The sequence below is a fragment of the Chiloscyllium punctatum genome, chromosome 46 (genome assembly GCF_047496795.1).
Source record: "Chiloscyllium punctatum isolate Juve2018m chromosome 46, sChiPun1.3, whole genome shotgun sequence".
Classification (NCBI taxonomy): domain Eukaryota; kingdom Metazoa; phylum Chordata; class Chondrichthyes; order Orectolobiformes; family Hemiscylliidae; genus Chiloscyllium; species Chiloscyllium punctatum.
Genome location: NC_092784.1, coordinates 41,163,030 through 41,186,366, shown reverse-complemented (window position 1 = coordinate 41,186,366; position 23,337 = coordinate 41,163,030). Strand labels below are relative to the sequence as shown.

Genomic DNA, 23,337 nt, shown 5'->3' with positions numbered 1-23,337 from the left:
CTCATTCCATATGCGTATCACCCTCAAAATAAAAATGCCATCCCTTTTATTCTTTCCCATCTAACCTTATGCCCTCTAGTCCTCGATTCTCCAACCCTGAGAAAAAGACTGAGTGCATTCACTCTATCCATGCCTCTCATGATCTTATACACTTCTACAAAGTCCCCCCTCACCTCAATTTCGTACACACTAAAGACAAAACTCCTAGCTTGTCCAACCTCTCCCTAGAAGTGAATGGGCAGGGAGCAGAGGGATACAGATCCTTGGAAAACAGGCGACAGGTTTAGATAGAGGATCTGGATCGGCACATGTAAAAAGAATGACTGCAGATGCTGGAAAGCAAATACTGGATTAGTGGTGCTGGAAGAGCACAGCAGTTCAGGCAGCATCCAACGAGCAGCGAAATTGACGTTTCGGGCAAAAGCCCTTCATCAGGAATAAAGGCAGTGAGCCTGAAGCATGGAGAGATAAGCTAGAGGGTTCCAGCTCAGCACTGTCTCCTTGACTTGTCCGACTTGTCCACTCCACCCTCTCCTCCTGAAGGGCTTTTGCCCGAAACTTCGATTTCGCTGCTCGTTGGATGCTGCCTGAACTGCTGTGCTCTTCCAGCACCACTAATCCAGCATATCCTCTCCTCCTTGACCTATCACCTTCATCTCCTCCCCCACTCACCCATTGTACTCTATGCTACTCTCTCCCCACCCCCACCCTCCTCTAGTTTATCTCTCCATGCTTCAGGCTCACTGCCTTTATTCCTGATGAAGGGCTTTTGCCTGAAACGTCGATTTCACTCCTACAGCACAGAGACAGGCCCTTAGGCCCAAACTGCTCCATGCCAACTAAACTGTCCATCCACGCTAACCCCATTTCCCTGCACTTGATCCATATCCTTTGAAACCTCTCCTGTCCATGTATTTGTCCAAATGCCTTTTCAATGTTGTTAATGTACCCACCTCAACCACTTCCACTGGCAGCTCATTCCATATGCGTATCACCCTCAAAATAAAAATGCCATCCCTTTTATTCTTTCCCATCTAACCTTATGCCCTCTAGTCCTCGATTCTCCAACCCTGAGAAAAAGACTGAGTGCATTCACTCTATCCATGCCTCTCATGATCTTATACACTTCTACAAAGTCCCCCCTCACCTCAATTTCGTACACACTAAAGACAAAACTCCTAGCTTGTCCAACCTCTCCCTAGAAGTCAGACCCTTGAATCCTGGCAATATCCTTGTAAGTTTCTTCTGCACTCTTTCCAGTTTAATAATCTGACTGCAAATGCTGGAAACCAGATTCTGGATTAGTGTGGTGCTGGAAAAGCACAGCAGTTCAGGCAGCATCCGAGGAGCAGGAAAATCGACATTTCGGGCAAAAGCCCTTCATCAGGAATACAGGCAGAGTGCCTGAAGGTTGGAGAGATAAATGAGAGGAGGATGGGGGTGGGGAGAAAGTAGCATAGAGTACAATAGGTGAGTGGGGGTGAGGATGAAGGTGATAGGTCAGGGAGGAGGGTAAGTGAATAGGTGGAAAAGAAGATAGGCAGGTAGGACAAGACATAGGGACAGTGCTGAGCTGGAAGTTTGGAACTGGGGTGAGGTGGGGGAAGGGGAAATGAGGAAACTTGATGCCCTGGGGTTGAAGTGTTCCGAGGCGGAAGATGAGGCGTTTTTCCTCCAGGCGTCAGGTGGTGAGGGAGTGGCAGAGTGGGAGGGGGAGTTGAAATGTTGGGCCACGGCGCGGTGTGGTTGATTGGTGCGGGTGTCCCGGAGATGTTCCCTAAAGCGCTCTGCTAGGAGACGCCCAGTCTCCCCAATGTAGAGGAAACCGCACGGGAGCAACGGATACAATAAATGATATTGGTGGATGTGCAGGTGAAACTTTGATGGATGTGGAAGGCTCCTTTAGGGCCTTGGATAGAGGTGAGGGAGGAGGTGTGGGCGCAGGTTTTGCAATTCCTGCGGTGGCAGGGGAAGGTGCCAGGATGGGAGGGTGGGTTGTAGAGGGGCGTGGACCTGACCAGGTAGTCACGGAGGGAACGGTCTTTGTGGAAGGCGGAAAGGGGAAAACGTCGATATGGGGAGAAGCTGGATAGGCTGTGACTTTTCTCACTGAAGTGTAGGATGTTGAGGGTTCACCTTATGGAGGTTTATAAGGGGTGTAGATAAGGTGAATGGCAGGTGTCTTTTCACTAGGGTGGTGGATTTCAAGACTAGAGGTGAGAGGAGAAAAATTTGAAAAAGACATGAGGGGCAATTTTTTTTTACAGAGAGGGGGTCATGTATAGAGTGAACCTCCAGAAGGTGTGATGAATGCAGTACAGTTACAATGTTTAAAAGACATTTGGATAAGTACATGAATAAGAAATGGTTGGAGGGATGTGGGCTAAGTGCAGGCAAGTGGGACCAGTTTAGTTTGGGATTATAGTTGGCATGGTCTGGTTGGAACAAAGGGTCTGTTGCTGTGCTCTATGACTATTGAATGTAGAATGGTAAAGTCTCCACTGTCCTATTGGACCAGAGAGTCACCATAACCTAAGGGTCACCGTAACTCAGGCGAGGGGAGAGGCTGAGAAGGAGAGTCCTTTATGGTGACCCTCAGTCAGTGCAGAAATTGAACCCACACTGTTGGTGTCACTGTCACAAGCCAGCCACCCAAACTATAAATACTGAATCCTGAAGGTTCTGTTCGATGGCTAATGTGAAGGAACCCATACGCAACCCATTCTTGAGGCCTTCACTTGGAAGGCTCCACTGAGATAAAGATTGCATTTTTTCTTTTCCAAATCATTTGAAGATGCCTCTTTACTGAAGAGAAATAAATTGGGAATGAGGAGATCAATGGATACAATGGACAATGAGACAATTCATTTTCCAGTCAGGGTGGGAAGGTAATGCATCAGAAGGAAGGAAGTGTTAGCCAAATAATGCCAGGACATGGGAGCATTTTTCTGTCAGAGGAGTCACAGAGTCCTAGAGATGTACCCTTTGGTCCTACCCGTCCATGCCCACCAGATATCCCAACCCAATCTAGTCCCACCTGCCAGCACCCGGCCCATATCCCTCCAAACCCTTCCTATTCATATACCCATCCAAATGCCTTTTAAGTGTTGCAATTGTACCAGCCTCCACCACTTCCTCTGGCAGCTCATTCCATACACTTACCACCCTCTGTTTGAAAAAGTTGCCCCTTAGGTCTCTTTTATATCTTTTCATCTCATCCAAACCTATGCCCTCTAGTTCTGGACTCCCCAATCCCAGGGAAAGGACTGTGTCTATTTATCCTATCCATACCCCTCATGATTTTGTAAACCTCTATAAGGTCACCCCTCAGCCTCCGACACTCCAGGGAAAACAGCCCCAGCCTATTCAGGCTCTCCCTATAGCTCAAATCCTCCAACCCTGGCAACATACTTATAAGTCTCTTCTGAACCCTTTCAAGTTTCACAACATCTTTCCGATAGGAAGGAGACCAGAATTGCACGCAATATTCCAACAGTGGCCTAACCAATGTCCTGTACAGCAGCAATATGACCTCCCAACTCCTGTACTCAATACTCTGACCAATAAAGGAAAGCATACCAAACGCCTTTTTCACTATCCTATCTACCTGCGACTCCACTTTCAGGGAGCAATGAACCTGCACTCCATGGTCTCTTTGTTCAGCAACACTCCCTTAAGTGTATAAGTCCTGCTAAGATTTGCTTTCCCAAAATGCAGCACCTCACATTTATCTGAATTAAACTCCATCTGCCACTTCTCAGCCCATTGGCCCATCTGGTCAAGATTTTGTTGTAATCTGAGGTAACCTTCTTCGCTGTCCACTACACCTCCAATTTTGGTGCCATCTGCAAACTTACAACTGTACCTCTTATGCTCGCAACCAAATCATTTATGTAAATGACAAAGTAGAGGACCCAGCACCGATCCTTGTGGCACTCCACTGGTCACAGGCCTCCAGTCTGAAAAATAACACTCCACCACCACCCTCTGTCTTCTACCTTTGAGCCAGTTCTGATTAGATTAGATTACTTACAGTGCGGAAACAGGCCCTTCAGTCCAACAAGTCCACACCAACCCTCTGAAGAGCAACCCACCCAGACCCATTCCCCTACATTTATCCCTTCACCTAACACTACAGGCAATTTAGCATGGCCAATTTACCTAACCTGCACATTTTTGGACTGTGGGAGGAAACCGGAGCACCCGGAGGAAACCCACGCAGACACGGGGAGAATATGCAAACTCCACACAGACAGTTGCCTGAGGTGGGAATTGAACCCGGGTCTTTGGTGCTGTGAGGCAGCAGTCCCAACCACTGAGCCACCATGCCTGCCCTCTGTATCCAAATGGCTAGTTCTCCCTGTATTCCATGAGATCTAACCTTGATAACCAGTCTCCCATGGGGAACCTTGTCGAATGCCTTACTGAAGTCCATAAGATGTGGATATCACTGGCAAGGTCAGAATTTATTGCCCCTTTTCCAACTTCTTTTCAACTGAGTGACTTGCCAAGTCTTTTCAGAGGGTGGTGACGAATTATTTCGGTCAGACCAGGTAAGGAGAGCAGATTTCCTTACCAGATGGGTTGTTACCACAACAATTAAAATGAACGAATCTGTGAGATTTACTCATTCAAGGGTTTAAGGGCCACCAGCCCCCATGGTGGAATGTGATCTCACACCCCTCCTCCACCCCATGCCCAAATCATTGGGCTAGCCATCTAGGTTGCTAGCTCAGTGCCATAGGATCATCATAGAATTCCTACTGTTGTGAAACAGGCCATTCAGCCCAACTGGTCCACACCAACCATCTGAAGAGTATCCCACCCAGACCTATCCCCCTACCCTATAACGTCCAAGGCTAGCCCACCTAGCCTGCACATCCCTGGACACCATAGGGAAATTTAGCATGGCTAATCCTCATAACCTGCACATCTTTGGACCCGAAGGAGACCCTCGCAGACACAGGGAGAATGGGCAAATTCCATGACACTGCCCCCCCACCATGCAGTGACACTTCCAGAATAGATATCCCCTCCATTGGCAGCCTTCTAGCTCCTCACTCATCACTCCATCTTCTCAGGAATGCAGGGCCAGTGAGGAGGTGATTGCCCAGGGACACATGCTGCAACACGTGGACACCAGGAGGAAGTGGAAACAGAGATACTTTGTCATGAAGGCCAGCTACCACTTGGAGTATTTTGAAACAAAAGAGGTGGGAAACTTTATTCATACAGTTTGAGTCTTCCTGGCTGGCGGGTGTGTTTTTCTGGGTAGGGGAAGGTTTCTGTCTGCACTGGGGGAGTGTGTCTGGGAATGGTGAGGATGTGTTGTTCTAGGATGATGGCAGAGTAGGAGTCTGGGAGGATAAGGGAATCTTTGTCTGGAATGGTGGGAGAGTGTGTTTCTGGAAATGGAGTGGGAGTGGGGGAATATATGTCTCGCGTGATGGAATGTGTGTCTGGAATGAAGGTGGGGGGGTGGAGAGTGTGGGTCTGGGACAGGAAGAGAACGTGTTTCTGGGATGTTGGGGGAGTGTGGGTCTGGAATGTTGAAGAAGTGTGAGTCTGAGATGCTGGGGGAGTGAATGTCTGGGATGGGAGGGGACTGTGTGTCTGGGTCGGTGGCGAGAGAGTGGGTGCCATGTTCATTTGACCAAGCATTGCTTGAGAGTATTGTTGCAATGTTGGAAGGGTGTTAATTTTTTTTTACCAACATTCTGTTGCAATATATTCCAGGCTGAACAGAGAGGACTAAAACCAGAAGACACCGTGCTCCTATCAGGGTTTGTTGTGCTGACCTCAGTAACAGAATATACTGAAACCCTCCAACGGACCTGGCCACACTTCAATGGTGAGGGTGTGGAATGGCTGGTGAGGGCCATGGAGCTAATTCCACCTCACAATTTAGTCTCGTTATCAGTCACAGAGTGTGAGCCCACCAATTGTCCATCCCAGGATCCTTTGCTCATGGGATGTTTCATGAACTAACATTTATGACCCTTGTACTGAGGGGCTTGTTGTCAAAGAGCAGTCACTCGCATTTAGCAGATCTGGAGTCACATGTAGGTCAGACTGATTAAGGACAGTAGATTTCCACCCCTAAAGGGGATTATTGAACCAGATAGGTTTCTAAAACAGCACCAGGTGATAATTTTTGAGACTGGCTTCATGTTTTTAATTAATTGAGTTTAAATTCCGCTTGGTGCCATCTTTGAATTTGAACCCATATTCCCAGCATATTAGCTTGGGCCTCTGGAAGTACTTTTCCAGACAGGATACTGCTATGTCACCGTCTCCTCTGGGATGGTGAGGATGAGGGTAAGGAGTAATGGGCCTTCTTGGTGAGGCTGTAAGGGGTCAGGGAGAGATGCTCAGATGATTCCAGAACAGTGTAAGGCACAAAACGCAAGCCACCCTCACTGCCCCTATCACTGTTGCAGCAGTGTGTACCATCTGCAGGACCTTCCAGGGCATCTAGAGGGACAAGGGCAGCAGGTACGTGGGAACTCCACCCACTCAGATTCAACTCCAAGATTCTTACTAACCTGACTTGGAAATATATCCCTGTTCCTTCACTGTCGCTGGTTTAAAATCCTGGAATTCCCTCCCTAATGGCATTGTAGGTAGCCAAATGGGGTAGGCAATGGCTTTGTGTTATTATTGTTCGACTATAATCCAGAATAAGGTAATGTTCTGGGGACCCAGGCTTGAATCCTGCCTTGGCAGAAGGTGGAGTTTGAATTCAGTTTTTTTTAAAAATCTGGGATTAGGAATCTAATGGTGACCATTAATGCATTGTCAATTGTTGGAAAAACCCATCTGGTTCACTCATGTCCTTTACGAATGGAAACCACCTTCCTTACTTGGTCTGACCTACATGTGACTCCAGACCCACAACAATGTTAACTGCCCTCTGGGCAATTAGGGATGGGCAATAAATGCTGGCTTGGCCACTGATGCCTACATTCTGCGAATGAACAGAAAGAAAAATAAAAGTAGACTGTGACTTCAAGAAGGGCAGTACACCAGCACCTCCTTAAGGTCAGTTAGAGACAGACCAACAATGCCCACATCCCAAGAACATTTCTTTGTAAGTGTGCTGGATCTCTGATTATAATTTATAAAGTCACAGAGTCATACAGCGTGGAAACAGACCCTCTGGTCCAACCAGTCCATGCCGACCATTATCCCAAACTAAGCTAGTTTCACCTGCCTGTGATTGGCCCATATTCCTCCAAACATTTCTTATTCATGTACTTACCTAAAATGTCTTTTAAACATTGCAAATTTATCTGCATTCATCACTTCCTCTCGAAGTTGATTCCACATGCGAACCACTCTCAGAATAAAAATGTTGCCCCTCGTGTCTTTTTTAAAATCTGTAACCTCTCACCTTAAAAGTATAGCTCCTAGTCTTGAAATTCTCCATCCTAGGGAAAAGACACCTGTCACTCATCTTATCTATACCCCTCATGATTTTGTAAATCTCTATAGGGTCACCCCTCAACCTCCCACGCTCAAGTGAAAAAGTCCCAGCCTGTCCAGCCTCTCCTTGTTAACTCAAACCCTCCATTCCTGGCAACATCCTGGTAAGTTTTGTCTGAACCCTCTCCAATTTAAAAATATCCTTCATACAGCAGGAATGACCAGAACTGCATACAGTGCTCCAAAAGAGGCCTCACCAGCATCCTGTACAACCACAATATAATATCCCAATTCCTATACTCAAAGTTGTGGTTCATACTGTGCAGTCTTCAGAGGAGGAGTCCCAAAAACTCTATGTTCCTCATGACTAGAGGGGTTGAGTCAGAAGTAGGTACTGTGGTCTGTGTAAGGGGTACACCCCCAAGGTTTGTGTATATATCAGACGCTCAGTAAGCAGCAGTGACTACTGTCGCTTCCTGGCAATGCAGTAGTTATGTTACTGGCTCAGTCACCACTTTAAATTGCACTGTTACAGTCTGAGGATTGGAATTCTAGTGCCGAACAACGGGGTGGAAATCAAACAGCAAATCCTTAGCAGGCCTGGCAACATTGGTGGATAGAAAAATGGTGTTAATGTTTCCGGACATTCCTGGCCAGTTAACTTGGTGCATTTCTCTATCCCCCTGACCTGCTGGGTATTCAAAATGCCTCTGGCAGACATCTGATGTCTGCAGCATTTTGCTTTGTGAAAATAAGTCATCATCCACTCTGGTCTATATATAACTCAAGGGCCCTGATCAGTATGGGCCGTTCGAGGTCTGCCCTTTAACACGAACACTCAATAAGAGCTTCAGGTTGCTTTAATTTACAAGGGGCGCTATCTAAATGCAGACCTTTCTTTGTTGGCTGTCCCCCTTTAGGTGTCGCAGATAATTACTGGAAGGAACAGTACACAAACTGTCCGACGGATCACCCTCTGTTCCTGTGGCACCCCTATCGCCCACACCTCATTCTCTGCTTCCACACTGCAGATGACCTTCGCTACTGGAGCGCACTCCTCTCTGATGGAATTCGCCACCTCAACACTGGTACAAACCTTAGCAACATCCGACACATTGCCAACTCGCTTCCCTGAAGTGGGTTTTACACTGTAACGCATGTCCAAGTGGAATCAAGTATTAATGTCCTTGTGGGGCTCGATGAGTTCCCTTGGTCACAGGCAATGGCCTGCCCAACTGGAACTCAACACCTGAGCCCTTTAGGAAGCAGACTCAGGAAGGCTCTCTTGTGGTGTAGTCTCTACCACTGGACCAAAGGACTCATGTTCAAGTCCTGCCAGCTCCAGAGATCTGTAATAACACCACTAAACAGTTGGATTAGAAAAATAAGTTTTTTTTTAAGAAGCAGACTCAGGGATGAGTCTACAGAATTGTCTGTCTGAGGCTGGAATAGCCAATGTTATTAGCTCTGTTTTGGTGTTGGCAATACAATGTAGTTGTGTTTCCAGCACTGAAACAGACCATTTGACCCATCTATTCTAGGCCAGTGTTTATGATCTGCGAGAGCTTCCTCCCATTTTAGATCAGCTCATCCAATCCGTGTAGTAACCTGACTTTTTCTCTCACATTCTTTCACACCAGTTTCCCCTTATATGAGCATTGCAGCTCTGATCCTTCAACCTCTGTGCATTAAACCCACAGCCCACTCCCAAAGACAAGGGCCACATGGTTCAGCAGCACCTCAGGATCTGTTCAGGTTTAAACCCAGGCTGTAGTGAGGCGGTGGGAAAGGCATCTCCCTCAACTCCTCAGAAACCTGATGAAAGGAGATTCAAGTAGCAGCAGGACAAATGTCAGTTTACCCCAAACACAGTCAGAGGGTCAACCGGAGACATGTCCTGGGAGTGTTTGATGAGGACAGTATAGAGGGATCTGTACTCTGTATCTAACCACTTGCAGTTCCCTGTCCTGGGAGTGTTTGATGAGGACAGTATAGAGGGATCTGTACTCTGTATCTAACCACTTGCAGTTCCCTGTCCTGGGAATGTTTGATGAGGACAATGTAGAGGTATGATTTGGAGATGCCGGTGTTGGACTGGGGTGTACAAAGTTAAAAATCACACAACACCAGGTTATAGTCCAACAGGTTTAGTTGGAAGCACACTAGCTTTCGGAGCGACGCTCCTTCATCAGGTGATAGTGGAGGGCTCGATCGTAACACAGAATTTATAGCAAAAATTTGCAGTGTGATGTAACTGAAATTATACATTGAAAAATTGATTGTCTTGTTAAGCTTTTCATCTGTTAGAATACAGTGATAGTTTCACTTCTTTCATGTGTAAATCACAAAATCTTTTTTTTAAGTTGCATTCTCGGGTTAGCTGTTAACAATGGTGATAGCTAGACAATATGTTAAAGGTGTTAGCCCCCTGTGTTCTCTGTCTATGACCTGATGTTTAGATTGATTCTAATCTAAAAAGTGAGATAACAGAGTTTTACATAAATTCATGCAGTCTTTGAGTTTAACAAGCTTAAAGGCTTAACAAGACAATCAATTTTTCAATGTATAATTTCAGTTACATCACACTGCAAATTTTTGCTATAAATTCTGTGTTACGATCGAGCCCTCCACTATCACCTGATGAAGGAGCGACGCTCCGAAAGCTAGTGTGCTTCCAATTAAACATGTTGGACTATAACCTGGTGTTGTGTGATTTTTAACAATGTAGAGGTAGCTTTACTTTGTATCCAATGCTTTGCTGTCCCTGTCCTGGGAGAATTTGATGGGAGAAATGTAGAGAAAGCTTTAACTCTATATCTAGCCCCATGCTGCCCCTGTTCTGGGAGGTTTCGTTGGAGACAGTGTAGAGGTAGCTTTACTCAATATTTAACCCTGTGTTGTCCCTGTCCTGGGACAGTTTGATGGGGGGTACAGTGTAGAGGAAGCTTTACTCTTTTTCAAACCCATGCTGCCCCTGTACTGGGGGGTGCGGGTGTTTGATGGGGGTACAATGTAGAGGTAGCTTTACTCAGTATCTAATCCTGTGCTATCCATGTCCTGAGGGGTGTTTGAGGGGGGGGGGGGGGGGGGGGGGGGGGGGGAGGCGGGGGGGAGCGGGGGCAGCAGTGTAGAGGAAGCTTTACTCTATATCTAATCCCGCTCTGTCCTTGTCCTAGGAGTGTTTGATGGGGAGAGTGTAGAAGGAGCTTTACTCTGTATCTAATTCTGCAGTCTATTTAGAGGGAACTTTAGCAGTGCTTGTGTAAAATAAAAATAGATAATAGTTTTCACAATTTGACGACATGACGGTGCTATTTTCATCATAGTGCTCTTCAGAAAGGATTCTTTTGAAGTTCGGGCGTTCCTGGAAGCCGTGCGAGTATGCAGGATGCAGAAAGGGCAGTACGGAATCTGTGACTTGTATTTCGGTTCAGAGACAGAGGTAATGTTATCGACCAATTTTTAACTATCTTCACGATGGCATCTGTGGCTGCTGTGAGAGAAAAGTTTTCACTTGTATAGCAACTTACATGGATTCAGGATTCCCCAAAGCATTTTTCAGTAAATTCAATACTTCATTTTGTGACAGGCACAGTAATCAGTTTAGTGCAGTAAGCTCACACACACAGCAAAGTGATAAACCTGCAGCCTTATGGAGGTTCAGTTTAGGACCAATAGTGGCTAAGGCATTGGAGGGAATTCAGGGTTCTTCTTCAAAGGGATCTTCAACATCCAGTTGAGAGAGCAGGCAGGACTTCAGCCTTGCTATTTATTGGATGTCTCCATACTGAAGGATGACATTTACTGAGAATCACATATCTTGAATCACATGAAAGGTGGGAAATGGAGTTCAATGTGGTTAAGTGTGAGGTGATTCACTTTGGTATGAGTAATAAAAAGATGGGCTAATGGTCGGATACTTGGTAGTGTGGATGAGCAGAGGGATCTTGGTGTCCATGTACACAGATCTCTGAAAGTTGCCACCCAGGTAAATAGTGCAGTGAAGAAGGCATATAGCGTACTGGCTTTAATTGGTAGAGGAATTGAGTTCCGGAGTCCTGAGGTCACGTTGCAGTTGTATAAGACTCTGGTGCGGCCGCATCTGGAGTATTGTGTGCAGTTTTGGTCGCCATACTATAGGAAGGATGTGGAGGCACTGGAACGGGTGCAGAGGAGGTTTACCAGGATGTTGCCTGGTATGGGAGGAAGATCGTATGAGGAAAGGCTGAGGCACTTGGGGCTGTTCTCATTGGAGAAAAGAAGGTTTAGGGGAGACTTGATAGAGGTGTACAAGATGATTAGGGGTTTAGATAGGGTTGACCATGAGAACCTTTTTCCACGTATGGAGTCAGCTATTACGAGGGAGCATAGCTTTAAATTAAGGGGTGGTAGGTATAGGACAGATGTAGATTCTTTACTCAGCGAGTTGTGAGTTCATGGAATGCCCTGCCAGTAGCAGTGGTGGACTCTCCCTCTTTATGGGCATTTAAACGGGCATTGGATAGGCATATGGAGGATAGTGGGCTAGTGTAGGTTCGGTGGGCTTGGATCGGCGCAACATCGAGGGCCAAAGGGCCTGTACTGCGCTGTGTTCTTCTATGTTCTATGTTCTATGTTGAATATTCAGGTGACTGAACAAAACGATTATCATCCTGTTGATCTGTTCCTTGTCTTCCTCTGGAACACCAGCCATTTAAGATTTCAGCACTTTCAGCAGGGGAGATGCTTTCTAGTCATCCCTACATCGCCATACCAAATCTATTGTAGATGATTTTGCAGGAGTGTTTTTTTCTTGAACGCTTGTGGATTTTTAGTCTTTAAAAGGAAGACAGCACTTTGGACAATGACACTGGAGTCTGACTGGCATTGCTCATTTTTCTAGTTAATCTGTTCAGAGATTGCACAGCAGGTGGGACTTTGAAGCTGTGCCTTCAGTCAGCCTTCATTACACATTGTGGCCTGTTTTATGGAGTAAAATTTAAATAATTTTCTGATTCAGCGATGAGTGCTCACCACTGAGTCATGGAAGTCAATACCAGTGTGGCTATATCAGTGATCGCAGATCAGTCTTTACTCACATTCACTCTGGACTCCAATCCTTATGATCACTCAAAAGCTCAACCAGATTGAGAACCTATAGCAGGGAACCTTGACAGATTAAGGGTACAACTTTGGTTGTAGTCTCTTAAGAGAAGCAGTTGGGGCATTTACTAGTTGTGGTACAATAAGGCTTGGGCCCAAGTTTGACAGGGCGAAATTGGTTGAGGAAAATTCACCTCAGTAGCTCAACATTTCTCAATCAGAAGATGGCCTGAGTGAAGTCCTAATTAATTACCTGGAAGATTTTCAGGAAGGTCTAGGGACTATCAGAGGAGCTAAGACCACCTTCCATGTTGACCAGGAAGCAATTCCATGATTCTGTAAAGCCGTTTACCTTACTGCAGAGGCAGAAGACTGGGAAACGAAGGAATCATCAAATCATCAGTTTGTGGAATGGGAGCACTGGTCATACCAACTGCAAAGCTCAATAGATAAGCTCACCTTTGTGGGGATTTTAAACAAAAGGTAAACCGCTTTTTGTAGCTGGATAAACACCTGATCTGTCACGTAGAGGATTTATACACAAAGCTGGCAGGGATGGCTATCCTTCACAAAGCTGGAAATGAGCCATGTACAACTGCAGTTGCAGTTCGATGAGGATTCCTAGAAGTATGCAATAGTTAATACCCATAAAGGTTTGAACCAATATACAAGACTGCCATTTGGGGTATCATCAGCCTGTGCCATTTTTCAGCAGATGATGGAGATCATTCTACCCAACGACACCCATGCTAATAACAGGGAAGACCAATAAAGAGCACTTAGAGAACTTGAACATAGTCCTTCGGCATTTCTCCCAGGCAGGTGTACATCTTAGGATGGAAATATGTGTGTTACAGGCACCCCAAGTATCTGCTTGGGCAACTTAGTTGACAAAACTGGGTTACACCCGTTGGAAGATAAAGTGAAGGAGATCAAACATGCCCAGGTTACCACATCTGTACAGGAACGTTCATCTGTTCTTGGATTGGTGGAGTGTTCATACATAAACTGGCCTCCATTCTGGCACCCTTACATCTTCTTGGAAATTACCTTGTAGCCAAGATGTAACTTTTAGAGAAGTGACAAAGCAGTTACAATCTCAAGCAAAATGTAATGCCTTCCCGTATGGCACTGAGGTAGTGTCGGCTCACAGATGGCCCAATGGAAAGGAACACCCAATAGTGCATACTTCTCAGACTTTGGCTGATGCAGAGTGTAAATATGTTCAGATACAGAAGGAAGATTTGGCAGTGAGTAAGTTTCACCAATACCTTTATGAACGTAAATTTGTAATTGTAACAGATTGCAAATGCCTGTTTATCAAAGAGGCTTACTCAAAGAGGACAAGACTTCAGGCTGAATTCAGTGAGGGGTTTTCATTCAAAGTGCATACAATTGCAAGTTGGAACACCATCCAGGAGACTAGGTAGTAAATGTGGATGCCTTGAGCTGTCTCCCACTGGCAGAAACACCAGTGATGGTGCTGCTAATAGAGTCATAGAGATGTACAGCATGGAAACAGACGCCTCGGTCCAACTCGTCCATGACGACCAGATATCCCAACCCAATCTAGTTCGACCTGGCAGCACCCAGCCTATATCCCTCCAAACCCTTCCTATTGATAAACCCATCCGGATGCTTTTTAAATGTTGCAAATGTATCAGCCTCCACCAGGCTGCTCTGGCAGCTCATTCCACACATACGCCACCATCTGCATGAAAAAGTTGCCCCCTTAGATCTCTTTTATATCTTTCCCCTCTCACCTTAAACCTATGCCCTCTAGTTCTCAACTCCCCCACCCCAAGGAAAAGACCTTGTTTACCATATCCATGCCCCTCATAATTTTATAAACTTCTATAAGGTCACCTTCAGCCTCCGCGCTCCAGGGAAAACAGCCCTAGCCTATTTAACCTCTCCCTATATCTCAAATCTTCCAAACCTCGCAACATCCTTGTAAATTTTTCTGAACCCTTTCAAGTTTTATAACATCCTTCCGCTAGGAAGGAGACCAGAATTGCATGCAATATTCCAAAATAACCAATATTGCACGCAATAACCAATGCCCTGTACAGCCACAACATTACCTCCCAACTCCTGTACTCAATACTCTGACCAATAAAGGAAAGCATACCAAACGCCTTCTTCACAGTCTTATCTATCTGCAACTCTACTTTCAAGGAGCTATGAACCTGCACTCCAAGGTCTCTTTGTTGAGCAACACTTGCTAGGACCTTACCATTAAGTGTATAAGTCTTGTTAAGATTTGCTTTCCCAAAATGCAGCACCTCGCATTTATCTGAATTAAACTCCATCTGCCACTCCTCAGCCCATTGGCCCATCTGATCAAGATCCCGTTGTAATCTGAGGCAACCTTTTTCGCTGTCCACTACACTTCCAATTTTGGTGTCATCTGCACACTTGCTATCTATAACTCTTATGCTCGCATCCAAATCATTTATATAAATGACTAAAATTGGTGGATTCAGCACTGACCCTTGTGACACCCCACTGGTCACAGGCCTCCTGGTTTTAAACTATCTGGACATCGCTGACAATATCCAACAGTGGACACAAAATGATCTGATCCTAGCAAAAGTAAAACAGCTAGTAGTGATGGGGAAAACAAAAGGGTCATCACAATCAGAAATGAAACCTTTCTGAAATCCAGTGAGACCAGCTCACTGTAGAGGACTTTGTTATGGGGAGCAAGAGTTATTATCCCAAGAAAAGGAATTCAGCCAGATGCTGGTTCCAAAAGCATGGCAAGAAGTTAAGGCTGGTGAAGAGGATCGAATGCAGACATAGCTGCATTGATGTGGCAGTGCCCAGAGTGCCAACAAAGGGAAAATTACCCTCTGGCAGTTCCCTTACATATGTGGAAATGGCCGGGTAAACCCGGACTCGGATATACATCGACTACCTTGGTCCTTTCATGTGCTCAATGTTCTTAGCCATTGTGGATGCCCACTCAGAATGGCTGTTCCCAGATAGAGTTCATTTGTCAAAAATGGCAATGACAATAGAAAAACTGCAACTATCTTTTGCAGTACACAATCTTCCGGAAGTGCTGGTCACAGACAACAGGCCATCATTTACCAGCAGGAAATTTGAGTATTTCTTAAAGTCAAATGAAATTTAGCATATATGGACAATTCCATACCATCCATTATCCAATGGTTTGGTAGAAAGAGCAGTCCAAAGTTTGAAGCCAGGCTAAAAGAAACAGCCTATAGCTTCACTGGATAGGAAAAGTGAGGATGGCAGATACTGGAGATCAGAGTTGAAACATGTGGTGCAGAAAAACACAGTAACCTATCACCTTCACAACTACCTTCCCTCCAGTCCCACCCTCACCCTCCCATTTATCTCTCAGCCCCCTTCCCTCCACTCTCCGCATGAAGGGCTTATGCCTCAAATGTCCTCGGATGTTGCCTGACTGGCTGTGTCTTCCAGTATCACTCTTTTCAACAGCTTCACCAGAGACCAAACTGTCCCAGTTCCTGTTTGATTATCAGACCAACCATAAAGCAATTACAAGGATGGGTCCAGCAGAGTTGCTAAAGGGGAAAAGACTCCACACTAGGTTAAATCTGATCTTCCTGGACCTTGGCGAGGTAGAGGTGGAGGGGTTAAATGGAATCAGGAATGCCAATTCTTGACACAATATTCCTCTAGGGGAGAGAGACAATTTACTTCAGAGGACAAAGTTTGCTGTAGAAACCATGGAATGGCCCTGCATGGGTAAGAGGCATAATCAATGCAAGGCCAGGTCCTGTGAAGTATAAGTTCAGTTCGTGAGGTGGCCCTGAACAGGTATGTGGACCACTTGAAAGCTGCAACCTCACAAATGGGACAGGATCAAAATGTACCCGGCCCCTAAGAATAGCTGGATAGGCTGACTGAACCTATGGTTCTCCCCATCTGTCTAGCATCAAAGAAACCTCAAGTCTGAGATGGACACGGTGGATGTCACAGCCTCAACGTCTTTACTGTCTGAAGAAGAGGACAATTTTCTTCCGAGATGCCCCAGGCGCAAGAGACAGGCTACAGTCTGGTAGACGCCACCTGTATCTGAGGCCAAGGAACCAGACTCAGTGAAAAAACGCACCAGAAAAGGCAACAAGAAAAAGAACAGATCCCTGGACTTAGTCAGGGAGAGATGTGGTGAATGTAAGAAGGTCAGCCAGGTAACTGTCATAGAATATGAGTTCCCTGATTGGGCTGTTGACCTGGTCCAATCGGGGAGCCATGGCTGACAGATATAAACAAGAGTGTGATATAGACCAGGCCAGACCCTCTCAAAGTATTTTAAGAAGGTAGCTTAGATCCTAACCTTTTCCTATGTTAAAGGCAGATATGTAGTGGGTGTTCCAGCTGTGATGCAGCTGGTTAAACCACTCAGCTCTAAGTAAACAGAATTTATTTAAACACTGCAGTTGAAACATGAATAAAAGAAAGCAGAATTTAGATTGGCTTAATTATTGGAAAACTTAATGGACCCAATACAGTAACTATTACTAAGTAATTGTTCTAATTCAGTAACATCCCATAAACAGACCCTTTGTCAAAAAGGTAAATTCAAACATGGATTCTTACAGGCAGGAGAGAACAACATCCAAAGAGAGATTTCAGAAGAAAGTCAGAGGAATTAGATTAGATTACTTTACTTACAGTGTGGAAACAGGCCCTTCGGCCCAACAAGTCCACACCGACCCTCCGAAGAGTAACCCACCCAGACCCAGTCCCTTAGATTTACCCCTTCACCTAACACTATGGGCAATTTAACATGGCCAATTCACCTAACCTGCACATTTTTTTTGGACTGTGTGAGGAAACCGGAGCAAACCCACACAGATCAGGGGAGAAGGTGCAAACTCCACACAGACAGTTGCCTGAGGCTGGAACTGGACCTGGGTCTCTGGTACTGTGAGGCAGCAGTGCTGCCCTTCTTTACTGAAGCTTGCAACTCCCCTGGACTCATACATCTAGTGACTGCTACAGCTAAAAACAAACTAAAAAAAGCCTGAACTGGGAGAACTGGCCACTCCCCTTCCATTGTTAAACTAGACCCTTCAACACCTCTGCCTTTCTGACCTCTCTTCAAAAAAAACCAAGAACAAAATAAACTCTTTAAAATGACAGCATCGTCACACGTGTCAGACATCCTGCTCACTCTGAGAGATGGCTGAGTGTAAAGGATTCTCCACATGCAAATATAGGGTGACTCAGTGACAGGATACTGGCATCTTGTGGAGTTATTTCACCAACCATCTGCCATTGTGGGATTTGAACCAATTACTGTTGAATGTCTTTCTCATTACAAAGCTAGAGACATTGCCGCAAGTCCTTCATCTCCAGTTCACACAAGACAGCTCTAGCGAGTAGTGACCAAAGGTCACCTAGAGTCAAAACATTAGCTTGTCCATTCTCCATGGATGCTGCCTGACCTGCTGTGATTTCAAACCTTTCTTGCTTTCAGTGACCAAAGAACTGGGTTAGATATAATAGCTCAATGTCCTGGTATTTATGTCCAATAGGTAGCACTCTGCTGTAAACTGGGTGGGGCAGCTGTTTAACCTTCTTTGGAGTCTATTTATGGACTCCTTCTCTTCGATATAAACTATGCAGAAAATACATGAGCTTTTCTGCCCTACTAAGCAGCTTGGCAATCTCTTGTGTGAGGCTTGAGTTCAGTGGTGTACCACAAGGATTAATGCTGGGTCCACTACATTTTGTCATTAATATAAATGATTTGGATGTGACTGTAAGAGGTATGGTTAGTAAGTTTGCAGATGATATCAAAATTGGTGACGTAATAGACAGTGAAGAAGGTTATCGCAGAGTACAACTGGACCTTGATCAAATGGGCAGATGGAATTTAATTTAGGTAAATGTGAGGTGTTGCATTTAGTAAGGCAAATCAAGGCGGGGCTTATACAGTAAATGGGGAGTGCTGCCGAACAAAGAGACCAAGGGGTGCAGATGCATAGTTCGTTGAAAGTGGAGTCATAGGTAGACAGGGTAGTGAAGAAGGTGTTTGGTACGCTTGTCTTCATCGGTCAGTGCATTGAATACAAGAGTTGGGATATCATATTCCAGCAGTACTCCACGTTGGTTGGGCCACTTTTAAAATACTGCATACAATTCTGGTCACCCTTCCAGAGGAAGGATGTTATTCAACTTGAGAGGGCGCAGAAAAGATTTAGAAGGATGGGGAGAGGCTGGGACTATTTTCCCTGGAGGGTCGGAGTCTGAGTGATGACCTTATAGAGATTTATAAAATAGCGAAGGACATGAATACGATGAAAAGCCAAGGTCTTTTTCCCAGGGTAGGGGAGTCCAAAACTAGAGGGCATAGGTCTAAGGTGAGAGGGGAAAGATCTAAAAAGGACCTGAGCGTAACTTTTTCACATAGAGGGTAGTGCATGTATGGAATGAGCTGCCAGAGGAAGTAGTAGAGGTTGGTACAATTACAACATTTAAAAGGCATTTGGATAGCAATATGAATAGGAAGAGTTCAGAAGGATATGGGCCAAATGCTGGCTAATGGGACTAGATTAATTTAGGATAACTGGTTGGCATGGACGAGATGAGCAGAAGGGTCTGTTTCCGTGCTGTGTGAATATGACTTTATGACCTATTTTTGAGGGCAGTGTACAGCAGGCAAACATATCCCAGAACATTTCACTGTGCCCTGCTCAGCGTGCTGTCATACCAAATCACTTGTCCAGCTTCAGTGCAGGGAAGCAAAGTGTAAACTGCCTCAACGTGATGCTCATTCCATTTGTCAATTTGTTATTTGACCTCTCTCCAGATCCTGAGTAACATGGTGATGGAGGACTTGTGTCCTGTGTTGGAATCTCAGCTCCTACCTCATATCCGAGGGCCAGAGAGTAAACGCAAACAGACCTGGCTGAAAGTGAGTACTACCTGAGCGACAGGTTAAAATAAAAGCTCTCTGCAGTTTTTACAGCTCTGTGTCCTTTGTTATCTCCGTACCCTCAAGTCTCTCCATCTACCCAAACCTCCTTTTTCTATCTTTCTTTCACTCGATGCTGTCAAACCCATTTCTCCTCTCGTTCTGTTTCTGCCTATGCCCAATCTATCCTTTTTAACCTGTGGGCACTGTAGCCTGATCTAGCATTTATTGCCCTTTCTGAACTTATTCGACAGAGTTAAGAGTTGACCACATTTGCTGTGGGTCTGGAGTAACATGTAGGCCAGGCCATGTAAGGGATGGCAGAATTCCGTCTTGAAGGGGCATGGGAAACAAACGGGTCTTTATAATAATGGCTACATTAGCTTGCTTTTCATTCCAGATTTTAATTGAATTCAAATTTTACCATCTGCCCCATTCAGACTCCAGGTCACGAGCCTGAGTTTCTGGATTAGGAATCCATAATGCAACCTCTTCAGTCCCTTTTCACTCATTTATTTTGTCGTGGCCCTCTCTCTTTGGCTCTGTGTCTTTCTCATTTATTGTGAGTGTTTCTTTCTTACTGTCTATGCTCTGTTCATGAGACATTCTCTAACTCTCTCCTTCACTGTATTTTTGTTTTCCTGTCTGTTCCCTGTTCCCCTTTCTCTCAGTCACCATTTTTCTTCATGTCTCTGTCCTTTTTTCCCTCCTTCTATGCTCCTCTCTCACTCAATATTTCCCCTTTCATCACTGTCTCTGTCCCTTATTCTTTTAGTGCTTGATTCTCTCTATATCTCCCTGTTTTTATCTGTCACTGAACTTCCATCTCTCTCTATCACCCTATGCCTCTCTCACTCTATGCTGTCTCCTCTATTGCCCAATATCTCGCTCTCTCTAGTCCCATGTCTCAATCTCTGCAGTGTGGAAGCAGGCTATTCAGCCCATCAAGTACACCAACCATCCAAAGACCTTCCCACCCAGGTCCCCACCACCACCACATCCCCGCCCCTGCCACCCCAACCCTGGAACTGCATTTCCCATGAATAATCCACCTAGCCTGCACATTCCTGGACACTGTGAGCAATTTAGCATGGCCAATACTTCCTAACCTACACATCTTTGGACTGTGGGAAGAAACCTGAGCAACCGGAGGAAATCCACACAGACACGGGGAGAATATGCAAACTCCACACAGACATTCACCTGAGAGTAGAATCAAAGCCAGGTCTCTGGTGCTGCGAGGCAGGAGTGCTAACCACGAACCACCATGTCACCTCTTCCTTTCTAGCCACCAATGTCTTTCTCTATCTCAATTGCCTCCCTTTTTGCCCTGTCACTCCCTCCCTGTCTGTCATTCGCCCTGTCCTATTCCTGTGTGTGCTCTTTCTCTTTGCCTTAGTGTATCAGTCCCACTCTCTTTCTGTCCCTGGGCTTCCTTTTTGCACCTTTTCCAACTCTCCCCTGTTTTTCACGCCCCTTTAGCCTCTGTTGTGAAACTTGCTGATGAGTGGTTCAGACATCTGCCTGAAATTACTGAACTTCTTTTCCATTGCCAGCTCTTGTCAGTCTCCTCTGCTCTTTTCTGTCGTAACTCTATTTTGCCACGTGTTCAGTTTATTTTCCCAAAAGGCTGAGGAACTTAGCTTCTACTGCATTCCACACAGTTCACAAAATTTCCTTTCCTCTTTGCCGAGTGGATCATGTTTCAGATTTCTCATTCGATTATGTCCTTAGCTGTGCTGCCGCAGCAGTTATTCCCTTCATTTCATGACTCAGTTAAAGCATAAGAAAATAATGAAACCTGTTGGACAAAATCGCTTTTCTGGGATTCACTGTGATGTGCCAATGTTCTAAGGCAGTTATTGCCTGTGATTGAATTCCAAATCCAATTAGTGAATCCAGTTAAGGAGCTGACCAGTTCAGGTGGTCTCTAGCCAACATAAAGAAAGAAGGACTTGCATTTCATAGAATCCCTACAGTGTGAAAGCAGGCCATTCACCCCATCAAGTCCACACTGACCCTCCGAAGAGCATCCCACCCAGACCCATACCCCCTACCCCATCCCTGTAACCCTTCATATCCCTGGACACTATGAACAATTTAGCATGGCCAATCCACCAAACCTGCACATCTTTGGACTGTGGGACGAAACCGGAGGAAACCATGTCGATGTGAGGGGCAACATTTTTACACAGAGTGGTTCATGTGTGGTATGAACTTCCAGATGAAGTGGTGGATGCAGGTACAGTTACAACGTTTAAAAGACATTTGGATACATTCATGATGAGGAAAGGTTTGGAGGGATATGGGCTAAGTGCAGGCAGGGGTACTAGTTCAGTTTGGAGAAATGGTTGGCATGGATTGATTGGGCCAAAGTGTCCGTTTTCTGTGCTGTGTGATTCTATGATTCTCTTGACACTACTTTAAGAACTTATAAAGACAAGTAAAGCCAAATTAATAATGGATAATCCTTTAAAGGGAAAACAAAGTCCCCTAGGAAACTTAATTGAATTAAAATGTGATTCTGGGAGATGATACTGTACTCTAGCCCCTGTGGCACTAACTGAACGAGAAAGTCTCACGTGCACCAGAGAAAATTGCATGCTCCCTCTCTGAGGGGTAACCCTATTGCAGTTTATAAAATAATGAAGGGCATAACCAAGGTCTTTTTCCCCAGGACAGGGGAGTCAAAACTGGATGGCATAGGTTTAAGGTGAGAGGGGAAAGATTTAAAGGGACCTAAGGGCTAACTTTTTCACACAAAGGGAGGTATATTTATGGAATGAGCTGGCAGAGAAAGCGGTGGTTGCAGGAAAATTATAACATCTGAAAGACATCTGTATATGTTCATGAACTGGAAAAGTTTGGAGGAATATGGACGAAGCACAAGCTTGTGGGAGTAGTTTAGTCTGGGATTAATGTTCAGCATGAACTGGTTGGACCGAAGGGTCTGTTTCCGTGGTATATGACTCTATGACTATGTGAGAACATAAATAATCCAGCCTGATGAGTCACCTACAGATCGAAATGTGAGACTAATTGTACCTCAAGCAAATGTTCATTTGGCTACACAATTGTGCAAAATATGACTATTAAAGATCATTTTACTTAGAATCAGCACAAAAACAGACCTTTCAGTCTAACACATCCATGCTGATCATATATCCTAACCTAATCTAGTCCTATTTGGTAGCACTTGGTCATATCCCTCTCAACCCTTGCTATTCATATACCCATCCAGATGCTTTTTAAATGCTATAATTGTGCTAGCCTCCACCACTTCCTCTGGTGGCTCATTTCCTGAACCATCTTCTGTTTGTAAGTGTTGCCCCTTAGGTTTCTTTTAAATCTTTCCCTTCTCACCTTAAAACCTATGCCCTCTAGTTTTGGATTCGGGGAAAAAGGGGTGTCTATTAACCGTATCTATGATTTTATCTTGATTTTATAAATCTCTATAAGGTCACCCCTCAGCCTCATATCCTCCAGGGAAAACAGCCTCAGCCTAATCAGTCTCTCCCTATAGCTTCAACCCCGGCAACATCCTTGTAAATCTTTTCTGAACCCTTTTAAGTTTTGCAACATTTTTCCTATATTAGGGAGACCAGAATTGAATGCAGTATTCCAAAAGTGGCCTAACTAATGTCCTGTACAACCATAAAATGACGTTCCAAGTCCTCCACTCAGTGCTCTGACCAATAAAGGAAAGCATACAGAATGTCTTCTTCACTATCTTATCGACCTGAGACTCCACTTTCAAGAAGCTATGAACCTGCACTCCAAAGTCTCTTTGTTCAGCAATACTCCCCAGGACCTTACCATTAAGTGTATGCATCCTGCCCTGATTTGCCTTTCCAAAATGCAGCACCTCACATTTATCTAAATTAAACTCTATCTGCCACTCCTCGGCCCAT

At 45.1% G+C, this 23,337-nt stretch overlaps 1 protein-coding gene across 1 annotated transcript in view; it reads left to right on the top strand.

Annotated features, from left to right (window-relative positions):
• LOC140467974 (protein Niban 1-like) overlaps positions 1-23,337 on the top strand; it is a 61,846-nt gene that overhangs the window by 5,844 nt on the left and 32,665 nt on the right. Inside the window, exons 3-7 of the mRNA XM_072564073.1 lie at positions 5,082-5,213; positions 5,737-5,851; positions 8,346-8,513; positions 10,752-10,867; positions 19,322-19,426. Of these exons, the coding sequence (XP_072420174.1) occupies positions 5,082-5,213; positions 5,737-5,851; positions 8,346-8,513; positions 10,752-10,867; positions 19,322-19,426 (636 nt within the window). The remainder of the gene's footprint in view (positions 1-5,081; positions 5,214-5,736; positions 5,852-8,345; positions 8,514-10,751; positions 10,868-19,321; positions 19,427-23,337) is intronic.